Genomic DNA, 23232 nt, shown 5'->3' with positions numbered 1-23232 from the left:
GGGTAACGACAAAAATTAACCAAAAAGCTTCGCCGGAAGAACTTACAATCTCAGAGCTTACTCAATCTTGGTTGCTGCGGGATGTTTCATATTCGATCACATCGATTACAATAATTTATATCGAGCAATAGCGGTATCCACTGCGCGCGAGAGTGAATTGTCTGCAGCGTGTTCTGCATGCGATTCAGTACTGCTTGGATATGAATCGATCATAGCAGCCTTCTACGTACCAATTTAACTGCAGGGGAAGGTCGCTTCACGACCCGACTTTTATTAATTCACACATTTTATCTCAAAATACTACAATACAACTTATTTTCCAGACAAATCGCATTAGTCCGCCAAGTTTCCTTGTAGAGCTTTCCGATATATTGGAAGTAAATTGCAATTGGTGGGAGATAACTTTAGAGCCCCTCCGAACACTATGTTTCAGCTTTAACAGCATAAGCACTTTGACCTAAGGACTCTTTCATGATATGATGATTTGACAGAAAGGTTCCATGATAAATACCACTTCCTGAAAGGCTGCAAGGTAAAACTAGCCATTTCCTCTAATGCTAACAGTTTGATTATTATACAAATGATGCACAGGATAGAGTGCGTTAGTGAAGGCGTATAGTGCACTCGAGGGTATTTACAATTGTGAAACATGCACGAGGCGAAGCCGAGTGCATGTTGCACTACATTGTAAATACCCGAGAGTGAGCTATACGCCTCCACTAACGCCACGAAATAATCCTGTGCATCATTTGTTTTATAAAATTCGAAAACTAACAGCATTTTTCAGCGTTTTTTACGTACCTTTGTGGGTCAAGACGTCCGAAAATGTTCGTCCCAAACATTTACGCATGTCGCGTCGCACTCGGAAATCCCGCACATACAGTATTTATTTTATTTATTTTTATTTATTTATATGTTTTATTTTCACAGGGTGGCTCCGTCAGTGGGTTAAACACTGTTGTTCTTGGAGGCCCTGCATGAACACATACATACAAATAAACACAAAAATGTATGATAATCATACAATACCAACAACAAAATCATATTTGCAGTATCAAATCTGTATATATCTTAATATACTGTATACTGATGTATATTAAACTCAAAATTTAACAAATATTATGCAACACATTACATCCTCATATCCTTAAATTTCCCCTACCTCAGAAAGAAAAAAAAACAAACAGAAAAAAAAGAAATGACAACAGAACTATACTTGGGCACAGTGGAGTGCCCTCCAAAATTGGGCTGAGAACGAATGTTTAGATGGAGCATGCCTTAAGTTTATTGGTAAACTGTTCCATTCGAGTGCGCCGGTGTATGAAAGAGACTGTTTCCCAGCATTCGTTCGAGCTCTAGTTACTATTAGCCCGTCAGAGACTGCTGATCTAGTCTGGTAGTTGTGTGTATTACAAACTTTCTGAAACAAGAGTGACAGGTACTCTGGAGCGTCCCCATTTAGTGCCCTATAAACCAGTTTGCACCTTTGAAGCTTCCACCTATCCTCTATCGTGGTCCAGTTTAGTTGACTTAGTACGTAGTCAGTAGATGTACGTGTGTCTACCCCTAAGACTATTCTGGCCATTCGTTTGTGTTGTCTCACAGTATAATTATGATGGGGGGTTGGGTTTCCGGACACTTAAGTTCCCGCATGAAAACTTACTTATTTTACATAGAATATGCACCCTTTACCTTAAAGACTTGGATAGACTCCTCATATAGGCCTACTAGCAGTGGCGTATCTAGGGGGGGGGGGGCAAGGGGGGCACGTGCCCCGGGCGCTACTCTTTGGGGGCGCCGAAAACGAAAAAAAGAAAAAAACGAAGAAGAAAAAGAAAAAAAGAAGGGAAAAAAAGAAGAAGAAGAAGAAGAAGAAGGAAAAAAAAACTCGCCCGGGAAGGAGGGAGAACGGGGGTGGGGGGGGGGGGGGAGAGAAAACCAAATCAAACAAGATGAAAACAAAAAATGACAATGTTTATTGTGTTCACACAGGAATTCCATGTTTTGTAAGCTGAAATTTTGGCTCGCTCGTTGCGCTCGCTCGCCAAAATTCATATAAAGAGAAAAAAGAAGATAAGAACAAAACGTGATGATGACGCGGACAAAATGACAATGTATATTGTGTTCACACATGCCATCGTTAGAAGGCAAAATGTTACACGGAGCAGCGGCTGCAATTTTATTTCTTTCGTTCTGAAGCGATCGCCTATTGGATCAAACGAGGGCGCCAAAGGTGTCGAACATACGGGGGGGGGGGGGCGCAAAAAACCAAATCAAACAAGATAAGAACAAAACGCGGAAATATACAAATTTCGGGTCACTCGCGCGTACTAATTTAGAGTATTTTTTTCAAGTCCTCAGTTTGTTGGTATAAATCGTTATCTATAAGGCCGTCACCATTAATTTTCTTGATTAGAATTGTAAGATTTAATAAGCAAAAAATGACAAGAATTCCATGTTTTGTAAGCTGAAATACAAAAATTTTCGGCTCGCTCGCTCGCCAAAATTTATCACAAAAAAAAACTAAGAACAGAACGTGATGATGACGCGGAAATATACAAAAATTTTCGGCTCGCTCACTGCGCTCGCTCGCCAAAATCTATCTAAATTTATTACATTTAAATCACCCTCATCTATAAGGCCGTCACTATATCTTTATTAGAATTGTAAGATTTGATAAGCAAAAAATGACAACAATTCCATGTTTTGTAAGCTGAAATACAGAAATTTTCGGCTCGCTCGCTAAAATTTCTCCAAAAAAAAAAGAGATAAGAACAAAACGTGATGATGGCGCGGAAATATACAAATTTCGGCTCACACGCGCGTACTAATTTGGAGTATTTTTTTCAAGTCCTCAGTTTGTTGGTATAAGTCGTTATCTATAAGGCCGTCACCATTAATTTTCTTGATTAGAATTGTAAGATTTAATAAGCAAAAACTGACAAGAATTCCATGCTTTGTAAGCTGAAATACAAAAATTTTCGGCTCGCTCGCTGCGCTCGCTCGCCAAAATTTATCACACAAAAAAAGATAAGAACAAAACGTGATGATGACGCGGAAATATACAAAAATTTTCGGCTCGCTCGCTGCGCTCGCTCGCCAAAATTTATCGAAATTTATTACATTTAAATCACCCTCAAAAGACCCCTTTTAAGTGCTTGAAAAAGCATATCATGTAGACTTTTTTTTAAGTCCCTACCGGGATGGGGTTGGGGTTGAACACTTTTTCAGAAATTAGGGCCACAATTTTCGCGCTTGCCCCGGGCGCCATTTTCCCTAGATACGCCACTGCCTACTAGACAACATACTTTGAAAACGGCGTGAGAATTAACCTGCAAAATCGTTGGATTTGCCCTTCAAAGTGACTCCATGTACGCGTCCGGTCCCACAACGCTTGGTCTACTGTATGCACAAGGGAAGAATTAAGGGCCGCCGGTTGGCAACCAGCAGCCCACACTTGACTAGAAGTTGTTTACAGGATTGACAGCGCGTATGCATGCAATTCAAAGGAGCCGCCGCACGCACAGACGATCGGCAATAGGATTTAACACGCAGTGCAATGGGACTGAGTAACCAAAGCACGCGTGACTCATTTCAGCGCTTCCTATTGGCTACATTCTTGAACCCATTTTATAATCATGAATATTAAATAAGGAAAAAAGGAATAGCATTATTGAAGTTGTTATAGTTAAAGGGGGGCAGGGTGACAGACTGGTGCTTTTAAGCACCCCTCGAACTCTTTCTTCCTTCCGGAGGGACGGTGGGAGCAATAATCATTCTGTTGTCACAATTTCGACGTTACCCAGGACAAAATACATCTCCAGATGTAGTTTCCGTATGTCTACGTACACAAATGATCAAAGATAAAACAGGTAAGTAACGTTCACTCATGCAGTCATTATCGTATATAGGTATCTAATATCGAGTGTCAAGTACTTTCCCAGAATACACACGACGTCATCTACAGCACAATGCACTGTTATGTGACCTAACATTTTCTTTCAGATGAAATAAGTGAAAAACTAACAGTGGTAAAAAACAACGATGGTACTTGTCACGCGCAGACGTTTAAAAGAATAGTACCGAATGGGGACAAAGAATGCAGTAAATGGAGTGGCAGGCACACTAATCTGACACGATTCTCCTGTCAGGACTTCGCAACTAGCTGTCGCTTGGTAAACGTGCACACCATGCGTGGATTTTTACATACTTATTTCTAGTGAAACATGATAACATGAGCAGTTTAGTACAAGAAAAGTCATGTCATGTACTTGCCAAAGCCTGAACATCCCTAATTACCAGCACGGGGGAAAATAGAAGAGAGAGAAAAAAATATCAAACCAAACAGCGACATGAATATAATATATATATATATACACTCAGCAAAAAAAGTAAGTTCCCCCCTAACATTTTTGGATATATCTCAAAAAGTATTTTACGGATGTTCATAATTCGAACGGGAATGGATAGGGAATTTCATTACTCATAACATGAATGGCATATCATTGCCACCAGATATCATTATTGGTGTAAAAAATCGCATTTTATGTCAAAATGCATGGGAAAAAAAGTTGCACTTTAGGCCATAGGAAGCATATTGTATACATTTCCTATGTAAGTTATCAAATGATCTTTTTAAATTGTGTAATTCTCAGGAATTTCTTCAGGTACAATGTGCTTCCCTATTAAACAGATGTTATGCATACTTTTTGAACAATAGGCCTTCTCAATATGAAAATATTGGTAGAAGCCATGTGATTTGTAATTCCAATTTAGGTTGATCACATTAGTGTGCCTGTGGGCATTTGGCATCATGCCCTAAAGTTGTAGATCAGTTTGCTGAGGGAAATGACATCGAACGTATGGAGTGGCCTGCAAGATCCCCTGACTGTAATCCAGTAGAGAATCTTTAGGATATCATTAAGTGGAAAGCGAGCAAGAAGTTGAAAGATGACACTTCACTGCAAGTATTTCAGCGCATCTTGCAGAGAGCATGGGCCAACATTGAGCAGCGCCAAGTACAAACTTTAGTTAACAGTATGAGAAGATGGCGGCTGGTCATTGCGGGTGGTGGACATATCAATTATCAAATACTTCACTATATGCTCATGAAAAGAAAGAGATAGAGAAATATGCAATAACCCATGCTTAAATGTTCAGAATCATGAGTGATTGTTTGATTATGTGTGTAAAAGTCATTGCAAATCACTAAAGTGCAACTTTTGTTTCCATGCATTTTGACATAAAATGCATTTTTTCACACCTGGTTATCTGGTGGCAATGATTTGCCACTCATGTTATGAGTAATAAAATTCTTTATCCATTTCCGTTTGAATTATGAAAATCGGTTGAACACTTTTTGAGATATATCCACAAATGCTAGGGGGGAACTTACTTTTTTTGCTGAGTGTATATGAAGATTTGGACCTTCTCGAAAGGATAGGTAGGTTTTTATTCCAAGACTTATTACGCGCCGTGATTGTATTTCATTAGTAATCGACACAGGCCAATCACACAAGTTTGGAGACACCAAACCAAAATGATCATGAAGTTTGCTGCATGGATGACGTCAGAACGTAACCCATATGTTCAGTAATTTTGGAAACTGAGAAAATCATAACACGTTCACACGCATACTGAAAACAATACACACTTACTGAGGATATGTTTTGATTATGTTTATTGCAAAATCAGTGCACAAGGGAGCCCATCGGCAAATAAATTCACACACATTATTGGTAACATGTGAAAGTTTCACCACTAACACGCGGTACGACGTAAAAACATATTAATTACACATTTTTGTGTTGATACATCAAGCCTTGGCATCCAATACTTTGGTATCTACCTCTGAAAGGCAAAAATAACATCTAGAAAGATTATCGAGGAAAACTATAAGCGATGTGTTCGTCTGTTAGCTAAACGCAACATTGGTAGAAAATATCGAATCTGTATATAAAAGGAACAAAAATCTGCTTCAGTTACTGACTATATTATACATGAACATTTTTGAGAAAAGTAAATCCATGTCGTGACTTGTCAATCAGAGAATATAGCTTTTACGACACATGTACAATGAAAGAGAAGTAATGCTTCTAAAGCTACTGGTATCAGCTTCATCCGACTGTCGTGCCTCGATACCACATTTTGCGGAGATCTAATTGTGCTTTGATGATAATTATATCTAGTATACTTGCAATCCAACGTGATATAATCCGTGTCTGACATCAAATTACCGCGTGCTTCTAGAACATTCTAGAAATCGAATCCTTCTCGTCTGATATCAATATTACTTTGGTCGCATTTTCATAAGGACATCAAAGGGTGAAGAAACAAACGGTCCTCTTCTGCGAGGTCTACCGCGTAACACCTTCAGCATTGGCTACTGTACAAACAAGTCCGCGGTAAATGTTGAAAGCACAGGTATCATATTCCATGTATTTCAGGGGGTTGTTGAGTGGATACTCAATTTCATCACAACAAACGAAAACGAGACGAGATACTCAATTTCATCTCAACAAACGAAAACACAAAGGAGCGTGAGAGTATCGATCATTAATGTAGAAAAATATGTCTTGTGGCTCTTGTTGCCTCAAACTGACATCATGATGTCGACAGAGGGCGCAGTATATTTCATTTCTCTGTTTCTTTCTTCTTCATTGATTTAGAATTCATCAAACTATTTACACTTACCCCTTGTCGAAATTCTGTAAACGTTTATTTCCTACTGTTTGTTTATACTTTCCACAATCTGACTAAATGTTTCTTTTGCCCACTAATGTACAGTAAAGGAAAGTAACCAGCAAAATGACTTTTTTTTTTTTAAGTTCACAAAGTTCATCTACGTATGGAGCTAGGATGCAAATGATATAAACAGCTATGAGCAGAAGATGAAATGTGCATAGAACTTCATTACGTTATGTTTATTAAGAGGTAAAGGACATCAACTTCATGAAGTAGGCCAAACTATCAGTTCGATTCTTTTTTAAACGCTAACAAGCTGCAATCCTCCTAAGCATCATCATCGAAAAAAGAAACGAACAAACAAAACAAACAAATTGTTATTATCCACTCAAACCAGTCCTCCTACAGCAGAGTACACCTCAACATCTTTCCTGTTTTTAGAACATGAAAGTAGCGCATATTTCACGTACGTTCAACGACACTATATAACTAGGCGGAAAATACTTGATTTTTTAAACGAATATAATTACAATGCTGTATGTGAATAGCAAACGCCATTATTTCACAAAGTCTGCTGCACGTGGTATAACTGTTTTAATCGATATGCCTCTTTCGAACCAATTATAAAATGGAAGGGGAAAAGTAAGATGAAACTAGACATTTTGTTCCACTACGCCTCGGATTTAGTGGCCTTGTCATCGACTTGGATTTTGGTCTCCTTTGATGAAGCAACGTAGAGGGCGTTGTCGAAGCCTGCGGGCGGTGCCGGGGTAGGGAAATCACTCGTTGCCGATGACGACATGGTCTTAGAGTCGCGAGATGCCATGAACCAGACGACGACCAGGACGGCAGCCGTGACGACCACCAGGCAGGCGATGACGATGCCAGCTATAGCTCCACCAGACAAGCCTGCAAGGCATTTACAAAAAAAGCAAACAAAAAAACAAACACACACAAACAAGACTCGTTTAGATGTCGGGAATATAAAACCATCATGTGATACCGTGCGCGTGCGCATGCACAAATTGCAGTAATTCGGTAATTCAGGTTTGATAGTGTTGTTTGAAATCCACGATTATTTCCCCATCGAGAGACCTGCACACAGCCCTATATCAATATGGACGGAATTGTCTCGTACACGTACACGAAAATCATTGTTTGAACAAGGCATGCGCTGTTTATGCATCGTATTTCGAAAGACGCTTACCAGCCGTCAGGAAGACCCTATGGCCCAAATTCAAGGAGGTAGTTTAGACCTGGTTTAAACCTATATACCAGGGTTCAAATTTAGACCATGGTCTAGAATAAGTGTGAAATAGGCATACCTATGACATAAGTTCGTTATTGGAAGTCTGTTGGCGTACACAATAATTGGTAAATCGTATTCACGCAGAAGAAATTTGCATAAATCATGGTTTAGATTTAAACCATCTTTGTGAAATAGGCCATAGTCTGAAAATGAGTGCCAAGGTTAAAATCATACAACGCTTCTGCCCCGAATGATTGGTATTGAGATGATATAGCAGGTATTGTGAAATCAACAATTACATTATGGCCACCATATCAAAATATTATCCTGAATACATTGCACACCCGATCACAGGAATCCATGCACCGTAACTCGGTCGTCGTGCATTCTTACATCTGCTTTTTGAATGAAATAGTCTCGTAAATACATTGATAACAGGTAGATTTTAGATTTTTTGTGCAATGCAGTAATGCTTTCGAAATGAGTGGTAAGATACAAACATTTGTGAACTCGTTACAGTTTTAACTACAAAATGATGAACAATAAAATGATAACAATGATGATGATGATAATAATAATAATAATAATACAAATAATAATAATGGTAATAACAGTATTGATAACAATAATAATAATAATAATAATAAAAAAAATAATAATAATAATAATAACACTATATGACATTGATAAGATCACACTGTGATAGCTCACCTCCCCTTGGCTCCGGGTCAACACCGTCGTCGGTCCCGTTTGTCCCTTGAAAAGAAGAAACAAATACAGAATTATATCGGTTATACCAATCATAATGAGAACAAAAATGGCATTGCGATTCGTCATGATGACTCTGCACATTTAAGCGGCATGCGTTTATCTGTTCTGGTGACACCCATGTCACACATCACGAGCACTGATTGACAAATCATATCGTATAGCAATTCAAATACAAATCATAAAGTGTAGTACAAAGTGTAATTACTAATGAATATACTAAATACGTATATGATAGGTATAATGATATATTGATATGATAATAAATGTAACAATTAGTAATCTTTATTGCTCTCAGGTTCAGAAATGTTAGTGGTAAAGATGTCAAAGGTCAAATGCAAGAGGCAAAGACGTCTGAGAAAAATTCACATCATTACATAACTTCTCAGGCTAGCGCACTATTTCAAGTTTTCAGAGCATTGGTATTATGTTTTTTCCCCCAAGGACGATGGATAGTGTAGTTTTGTCTGTTTTATAAAGGTACCCGACGCCGGTTTAAAATAGCTTTATACGATTTTGTCCCTGACCCCTTATTAGGGATGTTGATGAGGTCAAAAGAGCTTGAATTCTAGAGTTTCAAGTGAGCTTGCATCAACCTACATATGTCAAACTTGCAGAGGAAAGAGGCCTGGCTGAAACAGTCGGCATTATTCCACGTGCCGTAGTTGTTGGTGTACATCTCGACGCAGTCCTCAGACGAGCCGCGCCAGTCTCCAGACGGCTCGCCGTTGGCCCAGTTGACGTAGTCAACCGGCGTGTTGTCGGTGTTCATAAACCCACCTGACAATAAAGAAAGACGTTTTATGGAGAGGGGATGATGTCTGTTGCTCTGATCCCTACAGTTGAGATAAGAGGCTGTCTTTAAAGGGATGGTATAGTATTGGTTAAGGTGAGGATTCAGCTTTAAGCTTTTTGTGAGATACTTAGAAACCACTCAATGGAATGTTAAAGAGCATACAACTCTAGAGGAATTCAAAGTTTATTTGATGAAAACCGGTTATGAAACGGCTGAGATATCCAAAAAAGAGTAAAACAAATCCATCCTTATAAAAAGTGGGTCCCCTCTTTTATCAGGATTGCTTTATTTTGGATATCTCAGCCATTTCAAAACAAAATTTTATCAAATAAACTTTGAATTTCTCGTACGTCTTAGTATATGCTCTTTCATATTTCATGAAAACTTTCTAATTATCTCAAAAAATAATAAAATCGAAAAACGTTGAAAACTTGAAGCCCCACCTCAACGAAAACTGTACCAGCCCTTTAAGTCTCTATCTGAAATGGTGAGTGTGTGCGTGAGAGTGGGGGGGGGGGGGATAAGCATGGGATGTGACACATCACTTGTGGGGCAGGTCTGAATAGGCTAGGGCTCTCTATCTTCGACAGAAAATGGTTCGAATATGGCCAAAGAGGTTAATTCTTCACCCACTCCCTCCTGACTCAGGTGGGTATATACCAGAATACCAGTATAGATTACTGCATGGCGGTGAGCTGGATAGCATTCATACTACAGGAAGGATCGGAAAAATGTTGAGTGTTGCCATAATGTATTAGGAACGATCGCATCGCTTGTGTGTTCTGAAAAAGCCCCTTGTGCAATATCGCCTTTATCAATATTCATCCCTAACATTATCCCTAACATTGCGTTTTTGATATGTGAAGTGTCTAACAAGGCACAAATAGGTTTAAAAAGTCAGAGGCATTTGTGAAAAAAAGACATCCGTCCCAACACAAGCACCATATACATATACATATACATGTGTATGTATTTACGTTATATACGTATTATACGTAATACGTTATTGAAGTATAAATTTGAACACACAACACGTAAACACATACAAACAAGCATAAGAGCGGAAGCAAATAATACACTGGTCATTCCTATACTTCACTAACCGTCCTCTGAACGAGTCAGTCCGATCCACACGTCACGGAAGCCAAATCGGCTCTGAATGATCTCCCGGATGAACTCGTTCTCCGCCTTACTGTGGATGCTGGCGAGATCGCCGCCCAACCTCTGGCACTCGTAGCGAGCCGAGTACCACTCGAAGAAGACGTTGTCCGGGGGAAAGTAGTAGCAATATGCGTCGAATTCTTCAAGACCTTCCGGACAGTAGCCGGGATGTTCTTCGACCGGTGGTGGAGGGGTCGCTGCGAATAAATCACACCATCAACGCTTGTCAATACACAATTCAATTCAATGCAATTCAATTTCAATTCAATTTCAATTCTATTTCCATTTCCATTGAACAAACAGGGAAAATTATATACAACACATTTACAGAACATATTTGTAACAATTTCAAATAAAACGTACAAGTGGTCACGAGTAACAGCAGAATTTCCTTTCTAAGGTATATACATAAACAATAATACAAAGATTAGAATGGAAATGGAGGGAAAATATGTACACAAAATCACAAAAACGCAAACACAATATATGCACAAAATATGTACACAAAATCACAAAAACACAGACACTGTGATACGATACTATAATAGGGTTACTCTTGGTGATCGCAAGCCTGCATTAAACGACAAAAAAAAAAAAATGTTCGGTATGGTCAGCTACCATTCATCCCATTTCTTGCCCACATACTCAAAATAAAGCTTGAACCTCCTTTGAAATGAAAATGCATCTAACCAAAGCATCTTATGTCCCAGTTGTTGGGTTTACTGTGCTGAAAGTGCACGGATCACACAAAGGGTGTGTCCACTCCATTGAATTAGGCATTAGCATTGAACTACATGTAGTCCTAGATATCGCGCCCTTTTCTAAGGATAACCCTCTTCTGTTCATGCGCAAACTGTAATCGTGTGCCTGCGTGTAGCGTGTGAGTGTGCGTGTTTTACAGAATGTATTCTTGTGATATAAACTCAATTATGATGGAATAAAGTTGGTAATGTTATAGATATTGGTTATCTGATGTACATTCTACATCTCCCTCCAGCATGCATTGACGGTTTTCATCATAAAATCGCAGGCATGAGACCCCTACATGACTTCGAAATACTATAACTGTATCGAAGAATAGACATTTGAGAGTCGTTTAAAACTACAGAAATGATATTTTTACTTCATCTTGTCCACAGAAAAACATTTCTGAGAAAGTAAAATGGTTTGAAATGTGTTTTTTTCTATTTAGATAGGTTAAAATATTTTAATTATAGTTAAGTTGTGCAATACGATCATAAATGCGCTTGCAAACAATGAAAAACTCTCAACAAATAAAATCAATGGCACTCAAAGCGTATTTTATACGGAATGAATTACTAGCATTCGGTTGTCTCGGTTACTTTTAATCTTGCTTGTTTATGATTGTTTATACGTACAAACTACAGTCAAGCAAAGAAATCTTTCGTAGACACTGATATTAGTTTCTTCAAGGTGTAATCCTTCGAAAAGGGTTTATCGATGACTTGCAAGTTTAGGTAATATACAATCCCGACTACTATTTAAGATAAAATCTTTGGATGAAATCCGACCATCAAAATGCTCAGAAACCAGACAAAACAAATATCACCGAAATGGCAAATTTACTTGATGTTGTGCGACAGATGAACGGTCGAGTGGTTGCACAGTTGGTGTCGTCCCAGGCAGGCGTGTTGGTTAGCATCACACAGCCTTCGTTATCCCCGGCACTCGGCTCGTCTTCTCCCCACTTGGAGAAATGCACCGGGAAGCCGTCCGACCAGCTGTACTCGCCATCCTGAAAGGAATGAAATCCAACTTGACTAACTTCATAGTGGACTTCATGAAGCGGAATGGTATCGAAAGAAATTGAGTCGAATTGAACATGAACAAATTTAACTGCCTTGCGTTGAGTGCATAACTAACGGAATTGAATTTAACAGTGATAGTAAAGATATTGACGGCAGTAATGATGAAGAAATCAAACTATATTATGTCATTTTCTACATCTGGCTCAAGAGGAATAAGCCTGTACAATATATGCACGGGGCCGAATACGAACTTAGGAACTGCTGGTGAAGACATCAGAACAGTATCTCTTCTGAGGTGTGAATTTTTTTCAATTCGTGTCCCTCTACAAATGAAATTTGTATGATCGCAAGTGCTGATCTGTATTTTAACAAATATCTCTTAGGAAAAAAAGGGAACTAGCTGGATTTAAACCTGTCATCTACTGCTTTCTGGGCCGCAACACTACCACCAGGCTTTCCCTTGTTGCCGGCATTGACACAATGAACATGGAACAAATACCCAAGCTGTGAAATTCCGACATTGTTATGTTAAGTAGTCCAAGGCGGACAAGGCAGTTATAAATGCAAGATAATATTTTACCTCGTTTCCGGTCATACCAATCCAGGCGCTGGTCACGCCGTTGGAGTAGAGTAGATATTCTAAGAAGGCCTCGTGAAAACCGTTATAGATGCTAGCCAGGTTTCCCCCTTCGCTCGCGCAGAAGTCCTGGGCGGCCTGGTGGGTCATAGAGGTGGTTACCAGCTTGTAGCACGAGTCGTTGTAGCTGTAGTAGCTTCCATCGTCGCAGAACGTATCCTCCGGCGGGTTGTCGGGGAGAGAGGCATCTGCGGCAGTGAATGAGTTTGGTGGCAGATAATGTACAACATCGTGCATTTTATAGAGACAGAAATCTCCTCTAGGCTATTTTACCATGGTGGGATCGTTAATGATGTCAGCTTATTGCAACAAAGATATCACTTCAGTCATTTTCGTATTTCGTTGTTGTTGTTGTTGTTTTTGTTTTTGTGATGTGGTGGTGGTTACTGTGGTAGTGTTTGTTGTGGTTGTTGTTGTCGATGGTGGTATTGTTAGGGTTCTTGTTTTTGTTGTTATTGTAGTTGTTGCTTCTCATCTTCATGACAAAATCATTGTTGTTATTTTTGCTTTAATTACTCTTTTGTAACCGATGATGGTAGTCATTTCTGCCATTGTCATAATGACCACTAACAAAAAAGAAGTAATGAATACGACGTGCCTTCCATTCCGACTCATTAGAATAAAGCTTTGCACATATTTTATGATGATGATGATGATGATGATCCACAGAATTTGTATAGCACCTTATATCTGTTGTAGAAACATTCAAAGGCGCAGACTCCTACAAAAGAGTTAGCAATTGAATGCCTTTGAATTGAATTAAAATTGAACTGAACATATAACACTCCTGCTTCCAGCAGCGAGCTTACGTTGGCGCGCTTCATCCTATAGGTCATGAGGTTTTCAATAGTTTCATTATTATCATCATCTCTACCATTATCATTATAGTTAGTGCCATTAAGTTATAATTACTAGGAATTTATCATAATTATCGTAATTAATGCACGATGTAATTACAATTGTGGTATTAGTGCTGAGAAGCTACGACCACTGAGTATGCTGCTGCGCACTTTATTATTATCATATGAAAAATACATCTTTTGGAAGCTTAAAATTCTCTTTGAAATCATTGCTTGTTAACTCACTCCCCATATGAGTTTTGCAGTATCCATAGAGACTGTACAGGACTGCTCAAACTGACGTGGGCAATGGGTTAAACGAGAATTTCACTGTACTCACCTGGACCTCTCTCGCAGACGTAGGCGATTACCTCATTGCAATTGACGTCGTTCCACATTCCCGCGTACCACTCTTCTCTGAGGAGTTCCACACAGTCAGTGGTGGACTGCAGATGCGGTAGGAAAAGAAATTGCATTTCATCCTTCTAGCACCTTCAGGTGTCTTTTGCATTGCAACTTTCACTCATTGAATGATGCAGTGAATTTCACACAGTATCGTATGATGTTATGGATGCAAAGTGACCGTGTGTCTAAAGATAATGAAGGGCAGAGTAGTGTGTGAATTGGATGATAGGAACATGGCCGAGAAACACGCATACTGTCACATGCTGCATCCCTGGCACGCACACGCACACACAAGTTTCACACATATAACGGACAGCAGCGGTAATCCAAGGGTAGGTGAAATTTAAAAAAAAAAGTATTTCATGTACAAGTGGACCTTCATTATCAAATGAATTAACACAAAGAGAAAATCAGACTTTTAATCCCTTTGGATAGATATGGAATTATATGGAAGGATTATCTGAGGTAGATATGAACAGACACGTGAAATACCTACGAGGCTGACGAAAAGGTCTGCATCAGTTTTTCAGATACATCTTTACATTATCTATTTTAAGAATACGTTGCTACTATTTCTGCTGCATCCGTTTATTCTCATTTGTGCCTCTCAGCCCCGTATCGTTCCACATATTTCTAAATTGATAGTTTTTCGCAAAATCGCCATCAATCTCTTTCTTCATCTATCTTCCTTACTGGCATCTCAAAATCACATTATCAAGACACCGAACTAAGAAAAGTTGATAATAAATAAATAAAGAGACTAACTTCTCCAGGAAAGGTGATGAAACCGTTTGGTTGCCCTGGATACCAGTTGGTATACGAAGTGGATTTCCCGTCCGTCCAGTGGTACTGTCCGGTGGAGCCGAGATCGGAGAAACCGATCCAGACGTCGGTGGGGGAGTCGATGATCATCGATGTGAGCAGAGCTGCGGATATCAAGGGAAAAAGTGTCGAGTTCCTTTGTCATTTATATATAGTCAGAGGCACTGGGACTTGATATGATCGTGTGAGATTGCTAGAAAATGGAACTCTCAAGGTGTGACTTCGCTTGTGAAGACTGTTTACTCATGTTGTACATGCATGTGGTGTGTTAATCCTACGAGTCGGAAATGGAGTGCTCCTTGTTTCATTTGTTTTTATATCAGAGGAACATCAAGAATTACTATACTTCTATACAGGGGCGTCACCAGCTTTTTTTCAAGGGGGGTGCGTTTTGACACTAAATGTTTACGAGATTTTTTGGACAGACATTTTGGAATATAGGAAGCTCTCAATCCCTAGACTTTTACTGTTTTTTGAGGGAAACCAAGCGGGGAAAGGGCACCGGCGTAGCTAGGATTTCATCTGGGGGGGGGGGGGGGGGGGGGTTAGTATGCGAGGGAGCGAGCAAGGATGGGGGGGGGGGGGGAGGGTGTGGAAGTGCCGGAGGGGGTTGTACCCCTATAAATGGATTATGGAATGACGGTGTGAAACGACAAATTACTGGCAGCGATATCAGGAGAAAGGCATAACGACTACATGCGAGCGAGGGGAGCGAGCGAGCTTGAAAATTTTGACATTTTACAGTCCAAAAACTGCGGTTTGTAGCCATATTTTTTTGCTTTGTAAATTAAGGGGGGGGGGGGGCGCACCGGGCGCAACTGCTGGCAATTACTGGCAGCAACATCAGGTGAATTGCATAATAATTAAATGCGAGCAAGCAAAGAGAGCGAGTTTGGAAATTTTGACATTTTACAGTCCCAAAACTGCCATTTGGAGCCATATTTTTTCGCTTTGGAAATAAAGGAGGGGTGGGGGGCGCAACGGGCGCAACTGCCGGTAATTACTGGTAGCAACATCAGCAGAATGGCATAACAATTAAAAGCGAGCGAGCGAGTGAGCGAGCTTGAAATTTTTGACATTTTACAGTCCAAAAACTGCCGTTTGTAGCCATATTTGTTTGCTTTGGAAATTAAGGGGGGGGGGCGCACCGGGCGCAACTGCAGGCAATTACTGGTAGCAACATCAGGTGAATGGCATAGCAATTAAATGGGAGCGAGCGAAGAGAGCGAGCTTGAAAATTTTGACATTTTACAGTCCCCAAACTGCCATTTGGAGCCATATTTTTTCGCTTTGGAAATAAAGGAGGGGTGGGGGGCGCAACGGGCGCAACTGCCGGTAATTACTGGCAGCAACATCATGAGAATTGCATAACAATTAAATGCGAGCGAGCGAGCGAGCGAGCTTGAAAATTGTGACTTTTACAGTCCCAAAACTTCCATTTGTAGCCATATTTTTTTTTTTTTTTTTTGCTTTGGAAATTAAGGGTGGGGGGCGCACCGGGCGCAACTGCTGGCAATTACTGGCAGCATCATCAGGTGAATGGCATAACAATTAAATGCGATCGAGCGAAGAGAGCAAGCTTGAAAATTTTGACATATACAGTCCAAAAACTGCCATTTGGAGCCATATTTTTTCGCTTTGGAAATAAAGGAGGGGTGGGGGGGGGGGGGCGCATCGGGCGCAACTGCCGGCAATTCCTGGCAGCAACATCAGGAGAATTGCGTAACAATTAAATGCGAGCGAGCGAGCTTGAAAATTTTGACATTTTACAGTAAAAAACAAACACACTGCCGTTTGTAGCTATATTTCTTCGCTTTAGAATTTAAGGGGGCGCATCGGGCGCAACTGCTGGCAAATACTGGCAGCAATATCAGGAGAGCATAATGATTATATTCGAGCGAGCGGAATGAGCGAGCTTGAAAATTTTACATTTTACCGTCCAAAAACTGCCGTTCTTAGCCATATTTTTTCGCTTTGGAAATTAAGGGGGGGGGGCGCACCAGGCGCAACTGCCGGCAATTATTGGCAGCAACTTCAGGAGAATGGCATTACGACTAAATGCAAGCGAGAGGAGCGAGCGAGCTTGAAAATTTTGACATTTTACTGTCTAAAAACTGCCGTCTGCAGCTATTTTTTTTTTCGCTTTGGAAATTGAAGGGGGGGGGGGGAACGCCCGGAGCGCCCCTCCCCCTGGATCCGCCACTGGTAGTCAAGGGTGTGGGTTTATGTTCATGACTGGGGGAGGTATGACCAGCGAGGTGGCGTCGAAGTGACCAAGCGGGGAAAGGATGTCCAAAATCTGCACTTTAGAGCATCCCCTAAACGAATTGTGCGTGTTTGTTTGTGTGTGTGTATTATATACAAGGAAAAGTTAGGAATTAGCCCAGGTCAAGTCTTTTTATTGGCAATGCAAGACATTTTTATATAGACAAGTATGTAAAGCAACACTGCAAAATCAATGATCTAGCTTTGATATAACGAAGCGTAAGGTACAAAGGTGTATATTCTACATCACATTGCGCAACATTGTAGCGACTCTTCGTTCGGATGTACTGAGTACACTGCGCACATCCTGCTTATGTGCAGAATGCCAACCAGGAATCACAATCTTTTGTCGGGTCCGGGCTTTTTGAACAATGTTTCACACTACATACCTATTTAATTATGGTTAAAAGAAATCATAGAAAAATATCTTATTTCTGGATCACCCGTTCATTCAAAAGCAGTTTACTAACACTAGAACTGCTATTTTGGTAATTTTTTTTTTTTTTTTTCACCAGCGGATTGGGAGGGGGCGCACCCCCCCCCCGTAGTTACGCCACTGCTTTTGGGTGAAATAATTGGACAGATTTCTTGAATTCTAACAAAAAGGCAAGAAAATCTTTTCATCGCGGGAATTATGATTTTGTGGGGTGGGGCAAATGGTGCCCTTGCCTTCCAATATTTGTATTGGGGCAACATTTTTGTTTTCTTTCAAAAGCAAGAAAATCTTCTCATTTCGGGAATTATTAATTATGAGGGGGGGGGGGGCAAAACTAAGATATGCTTGCCCCTCCATTTTTTTTCTTTTTTTTTAATGAGGCTAAGGCTCGCTCTTGGGCTGGCAATATGGATTGGTCAGAAGTAACGTACATAGACCCTACATACTTGTAAGTAGCACAAGTACATGCAAACATGTATCTAAGTGCTCCGTATCGTACGAATGTACAATACGGTCGATAGATAGTAAACACTGTATACAATACTAATAGATATGTATAAAATCAGTGCTGCCAGAACCAGGGGTGCAATTTTGTTTTTGCCGACGATTGTGTGTGTGTGTGTGTGTGTGTGTGTGTGTGTGTGTGTGTGTGTGTGTCCCTGGCGCAGAATATAAAAAAAAAATAGAAAAGAATAATTATTTTGCGTCCGGCGTTGAGGTCGCTCGCAGACTGTTTTTTTTTTTTTTTTTTTTTTAAGGATCTGAAGGGGGGTGCGTTCGCACCCAACGCACCCCCCCTGGTGACGCCCATGCTATACTCAGAGGCAACGGAAAGCAACCTCCTCATTCATTAATTTTACCCGCACATTCAGATTTCATGATATTTTCCTGTAAAAAGTTGAAGGAAGGAGTTTTTCCGAATGCCCACTGTGCGACCTGAGCCTGCAGGCTGGTGCGAGCTGTATGCGGCGCCAAGTGTCGCATGGCTTATTTCGTTACGAAATCGGTCATTTCGTGGACAAATAGGCCATGCGACACTTCGTTATCGCACCAGACCGCAGGCTCAGGTCGCACAGTGGGCATTCGGCTTAAAAGAAGTATGAAGAAAGAGTATGAATAAATATGTTCTCTGGAAGAACCCAAGCTCTAATCGCGTTCTTCCAGAGGCTACTGTCATCGACGGCCTGTGATTTTAGTAATTGTCAGTATGGTTGCGAATAGTTACTTGAACGTGGGGGAACCTTTCACTCTTTGTGCACCTTGAGCGCCGACTGGCATAGAAAACTCCAATAGCACTGTACCTATACACATACACTCTCCAACATCCCTGCCTGTGAAAAGGTTAACTCGTTCCATACTGAATTCTGAAATGCCCATTGACTTCATACGCAGGCCACCAGGTTCCCGTACATTTATACCCCACAACCAGAAAGTGTGTTTTGTTTGTTTGTTTGTTTGTTTGTTTGTTGTTGTTGTTGTTGTTGTTTTTTTTTTTTTTTGGGGGGGGGGGTCTTTTTTTTTTCAAGAGATGGATACTTACACTGGACCTCATGGCTGTGGATACCGACCAAATCTCCTCCATCGTTCCTACAAATCGTTCTCGCATCCATCCAGTTTCGCTGATCCTCCTCCTGGAACCCGACCATCTTGTAACATCTGTATCATGATTGCCAGACCGTATAATCTCTGGTATAATTTTATATATTACTCATCATCTTTGTCACTTTCTTTACCAAAAAAAAAAGAAATCTAGTCTGGTACTATTCCTATATATACCCAATACCACACTATGGACAAGCTGTGCGGTGTTTATAAGATGTATCAATAGTTGCCTTTTCAATATCATGGCCGTTTACATCAGCTTACCAGCCCTCATGTACAAGTCATTTAAAACATTTCCGTAGGGAAAGCTCCAGGGCAAAAAAAGATTAAATGACAAGTAATCTCTCTATCGCCTTCTCACGTGCTCTTTCTCACTTTCTCTGTTCGTCTGTCTGTCTCTCCCTCTCACTATAGGCATGGATATATATATATATATATACATATATATATATATATATATATATACAGGTATAAATAATAATATGAACAATATATACATACATAATACAGTAATACATTTAAGCATATATATATACACACACACACACATATGTAATATATATATATATATATATATGAATTATTCCAATTAACTAAGGTGTGTTCATCAATCTACTTAGTACAATAGTTGTATTCATGTAATTTTCTTTTGTATTGATATTACTTGTTTAACAACCCATGGACAAGAAGAAAAATATCACATCTATATGTGTTTGTTTTGGAAATGTTTTTTCAAGAAATATGAGAGATTGATAGAAAGCACAAAAAGAAATGCTCTTGTTGACATCAAGAGTATTTTGTACCTGCCATAGTACTTGAAATATCCGTTGTCACACCCGCCGATAGGCGATTCTGTTGGGCTACTGGTGATTGGGTCTGCACCTTCCCTCTTCTTGCACACAAAGGGCGCCCTCACTCCGCAGTTCTGGTCATTCCACTCACCACCGGCACTGAGTCCTGGAGGAAAATAACAAAACATTAGGACAGCATTATGAGTGTGTCCTCACTACGTATCGATTCTGAATCAAATAAAACCATTATTCATTGTCATTATCGGTATTATCATTGATTGGCGCCAGTTGAGGCAGACTTGTTTTTTTTAACCTGTCGTTTATTTTACGTGAACCGTTCAAGATTGACTGTTTAATTTGTTTCACTGAAAAAGAGACAGCTGAAATCCATCAGTGGTTCATTTTGAGAAATGGGGTCGTGAAATTCTTGGGGTTTTCTAATGGTTACATTTCCCATCACTATGAAAATAATAGTGACATAGAGCTTTATGTTACATCCGCTATGAAATGGAGCTTCCGTGAACAAGTAGCATTAGATATTGCTTAACCAAGGGTCTTAGTTACATCGTCATGGAGTAGACTGAATGACGTCATAATCAAATTGATGGTACGAAAAATCATTGAAAATAGAAGGAAGCTGGCGACATTTACCGTCGAATCGGTACAATTCGACACAGGTCTCCTCCCCGTGGGCGTTGTTAGGCTCGTTCGGTGACCAGTTCTCGTAGATGAATGGTGTTCCGTCCACCCACCTATAAGTAAAAGTGAAAAACACAGCGTCAGCTGATGGTTAAACCTCAAGAAAGTCATAATAGATCCGAGGTATACCTAAAAACCTACGGTTTTGAGTCCACGACTGGATTTGTGATCACAATTCCAACGATCTCGCGGAGTGATGCCCAGGATGGATAGTGTTGAAAAGATTTTTTCAACGGACTATTGTACTTATGACCGTCTGACATTATTTCAAGGGATCAGAAATTACACGTCAAATAGATGGTGTCATGCGTTTCCAAAAAGCTTACGCGTGTTGAAAATCTTGGACAGTCTTTATAATTATGATTCTATTACATAACACTCGTACAAGTATTCCGAGGGTTAGCATATTCCACGTGTTCAAGCAGTGCATCACACAAAGGAAATTCAAAGTAGTTAAGATTCCAGTGTGTGGAGTGTGAGGTGTTCACGGCTATAAAGGAGTGTGTTTGTAAGGAGTGTTCATCTTTTTCATGTGTGACCGGCAGTGCAACAGGAATGTCGAGCGACGAGCAGCAACCCAGTAAGGAAGGCGTAGAGACCCAACTAACATCTCAGGCCGCGGAAATTAGGCGGCTCTCGGAGATAGTTTCTCGCCTAGCAGAGTCCGGCTCTGTCCAGGACCAGCAGCATGGCCACGAACCGAACACACGGTACCCAATATCTTCTCCCGGCCCGGACCACGAGGCTGACGACGATCTCTTGAGTATCATCGCAGGGAGTGATCTTATCTCCCAGTCGGATGCGCCCGCGGGTCAGATGTATGACCCACTAGCCACTTTAGCTTCCAACCCCGGAGGAGGGGTTGATGTTTGGGAGGCGGACGTGGATACAATTTATGAGGAGGCCAACAAGGTCTCTCCGCCTGTATATGACGGTTTAGCGGATCGAGTCACCAAGGCGGTAACTCTACCCCCTCAGAAAGACGCTATACAGAAGATACAAGAAAAATACAAGCCTCCGGCCAACGCCGCGGCAGCCTGTGTGCCGCGCGTGGACCACGAGATCTGGAACTCCCTTCCCCCAAGGGCAAGGGCCACAGATGCCCAGTCGCAAAAGTTACAACTCAATATCGTGAAAGCTCTGCTTCCATTTGTGGAAATGTTAGCATATCTCAAAGAAGTCGGGAAAGGCAAAAAGACCGTGGACATCGAGAAGCTACAGCGGCTGGCCGTCGATGGCCTTACGCTAGCCGGCTATGCCAGCTACCAGACGAGTATGAAACGTCGGGAGGACATCAAACAACACCTCAATCCCCGTTACCAGGGCCTGTGTGCAAAGTCTGTGCCAATTACGGACTCCCTGTTTGGGAGCAATCTGCCTACGACGTTAAAAAACGTCTCGGAAGCTTTCAACGTGGGTCGCAAGGTAGCGCCCGGCAAGCCGATTTCCTATCGCGACCGTCAACGCCGTCGCAGAGACGGCGGCCCCTATCAACGTGAAGCCGCGTGGCGAAGGGATGTTTTTCGACGACCCAGGCCTCCAGCGACCGCTTCCCGGCCGCCACCAGCTGGTCCCCAGGCCCCAGCCTACGGTCGACCATTCACCCGTCCCTATAGGGCCTCGTACACCCCAGCCAAGCCTGACGCAAAAAACTAAGAGTGAGTTAATTCCCCAAGCCGGGAGACTCAAGTTTTTTGTGGATAATTGGTCTCACATAACATCCGATACATGGATTTTAAATGCTATTTCAGGTTACAAAATTGACTTTGTAAGAACGCCCTGTCAATTTTCCAGGCCACATAATATACCTCTTTGTGCAGACGAAAAGAAAGCCGTTTCAGCAGAGATTAATACACTTCTGGAAAAAAATGCAATAGTAGAAAGTCGTAGAGAAGACTGCAAATTTGTTTCCACTATCTTCACAATTCGGAAGAAAACGGGAGATTTGAGACCAGTTATCAATCTCAAAAACTTGAACGTTTTTGTAAAATATGACCATTTTAAAATGGAAAATATTACGTTTGTTAAAGATTTGGTTCAGCATAATGATTTCCTAACTTCTCTCGATTTAAAGGACGCATATTTTTCGGTCCCAATTCATCCTGAGCACTGGGGATATCTATCCTTTTTCTGGGAAGGAAAATTTTATTCCTTCCAATGTCTTCCATTTGGTCTCAGTTCGGCGCCCCGTGTTTTTACCAAAATAATGAAACCTGTGATTGCTGCTATTCGCAGCAGAGGAATTAGAATCATCATTTACCTGGACGATATTTTGATTCTCGCTCACTAACTTCGAGAAAGCATGGAGC

At 40.8% G+C, this 23232-nt stretch overlaps 1 protein-coding gene across 1 annotated transcript in view; it reads right to left on the bottom strand.

Moving 5' to 3' along the window:
• Positions 1-7354: 7354 nt before the first annotated feature.
• LOC139744727 (macrophage mannose receptor 1-like) overlaps positions 7355-23232 on the bottom strand; it is a 78338-nt gene continuing 62460 nt past the window's right edge. The window contains exons 32-42 of the mRNA XM_071655149.1: positions 20867-20976; positions 20237-20390; positions 19372-19487; positions 15074-15234; positions 14250-14349; positions 13008-13252; positions 12246-12414; positions 10601-10855; positions 9302-9481; positions 8645-8689; positions 7355-7593 (exon numbers count right to left, since the gene is read on the bottom strand). Coding sequence (XP_071511250.1) covers positions 7355-7593; positions 8645-8689; positions 9302-9481; positions 10601-10855; positions 12246-12414; positions 13008-13252; positions 14250-14349; positions 15074-15234; positions 19372-19487; positions 20237-20390; positions 20867-20976 — 1774 coding nt within the window. The remainder of the gene's footprint in view (positions 7594-8644; positions 8690-9301; positions 9482-10600; positions 10856-12245; positions 12415-13007; positions 13253-14249; positions 14350-15073; positions 15235-19371; positions 19488-20236; positions 20391-20866; positions 20977-23232) is intronic.

The sequence above is a fragment of the Diadema antillarum genome, unplaced genomic scaffold (genome assembly GCF_040938485.1).
Source record: "Diadema antillarum isolate AM-2024a unplaced genomic scaffold, OU_Dant_1.0 seq00001206_RagTag, whole genome shotgun sequence".
Lineage (NCBI taxonomy): Eukaryota > Metazoa > Echinodermata > Echinoidea > Diadematoida > Diadematidae > Diadema > Diadema antillarum.
Note: the sequence above shows the minus strand (reverse complement) of the source record. Positions and strands in the feature narration are given on the sequence as shown.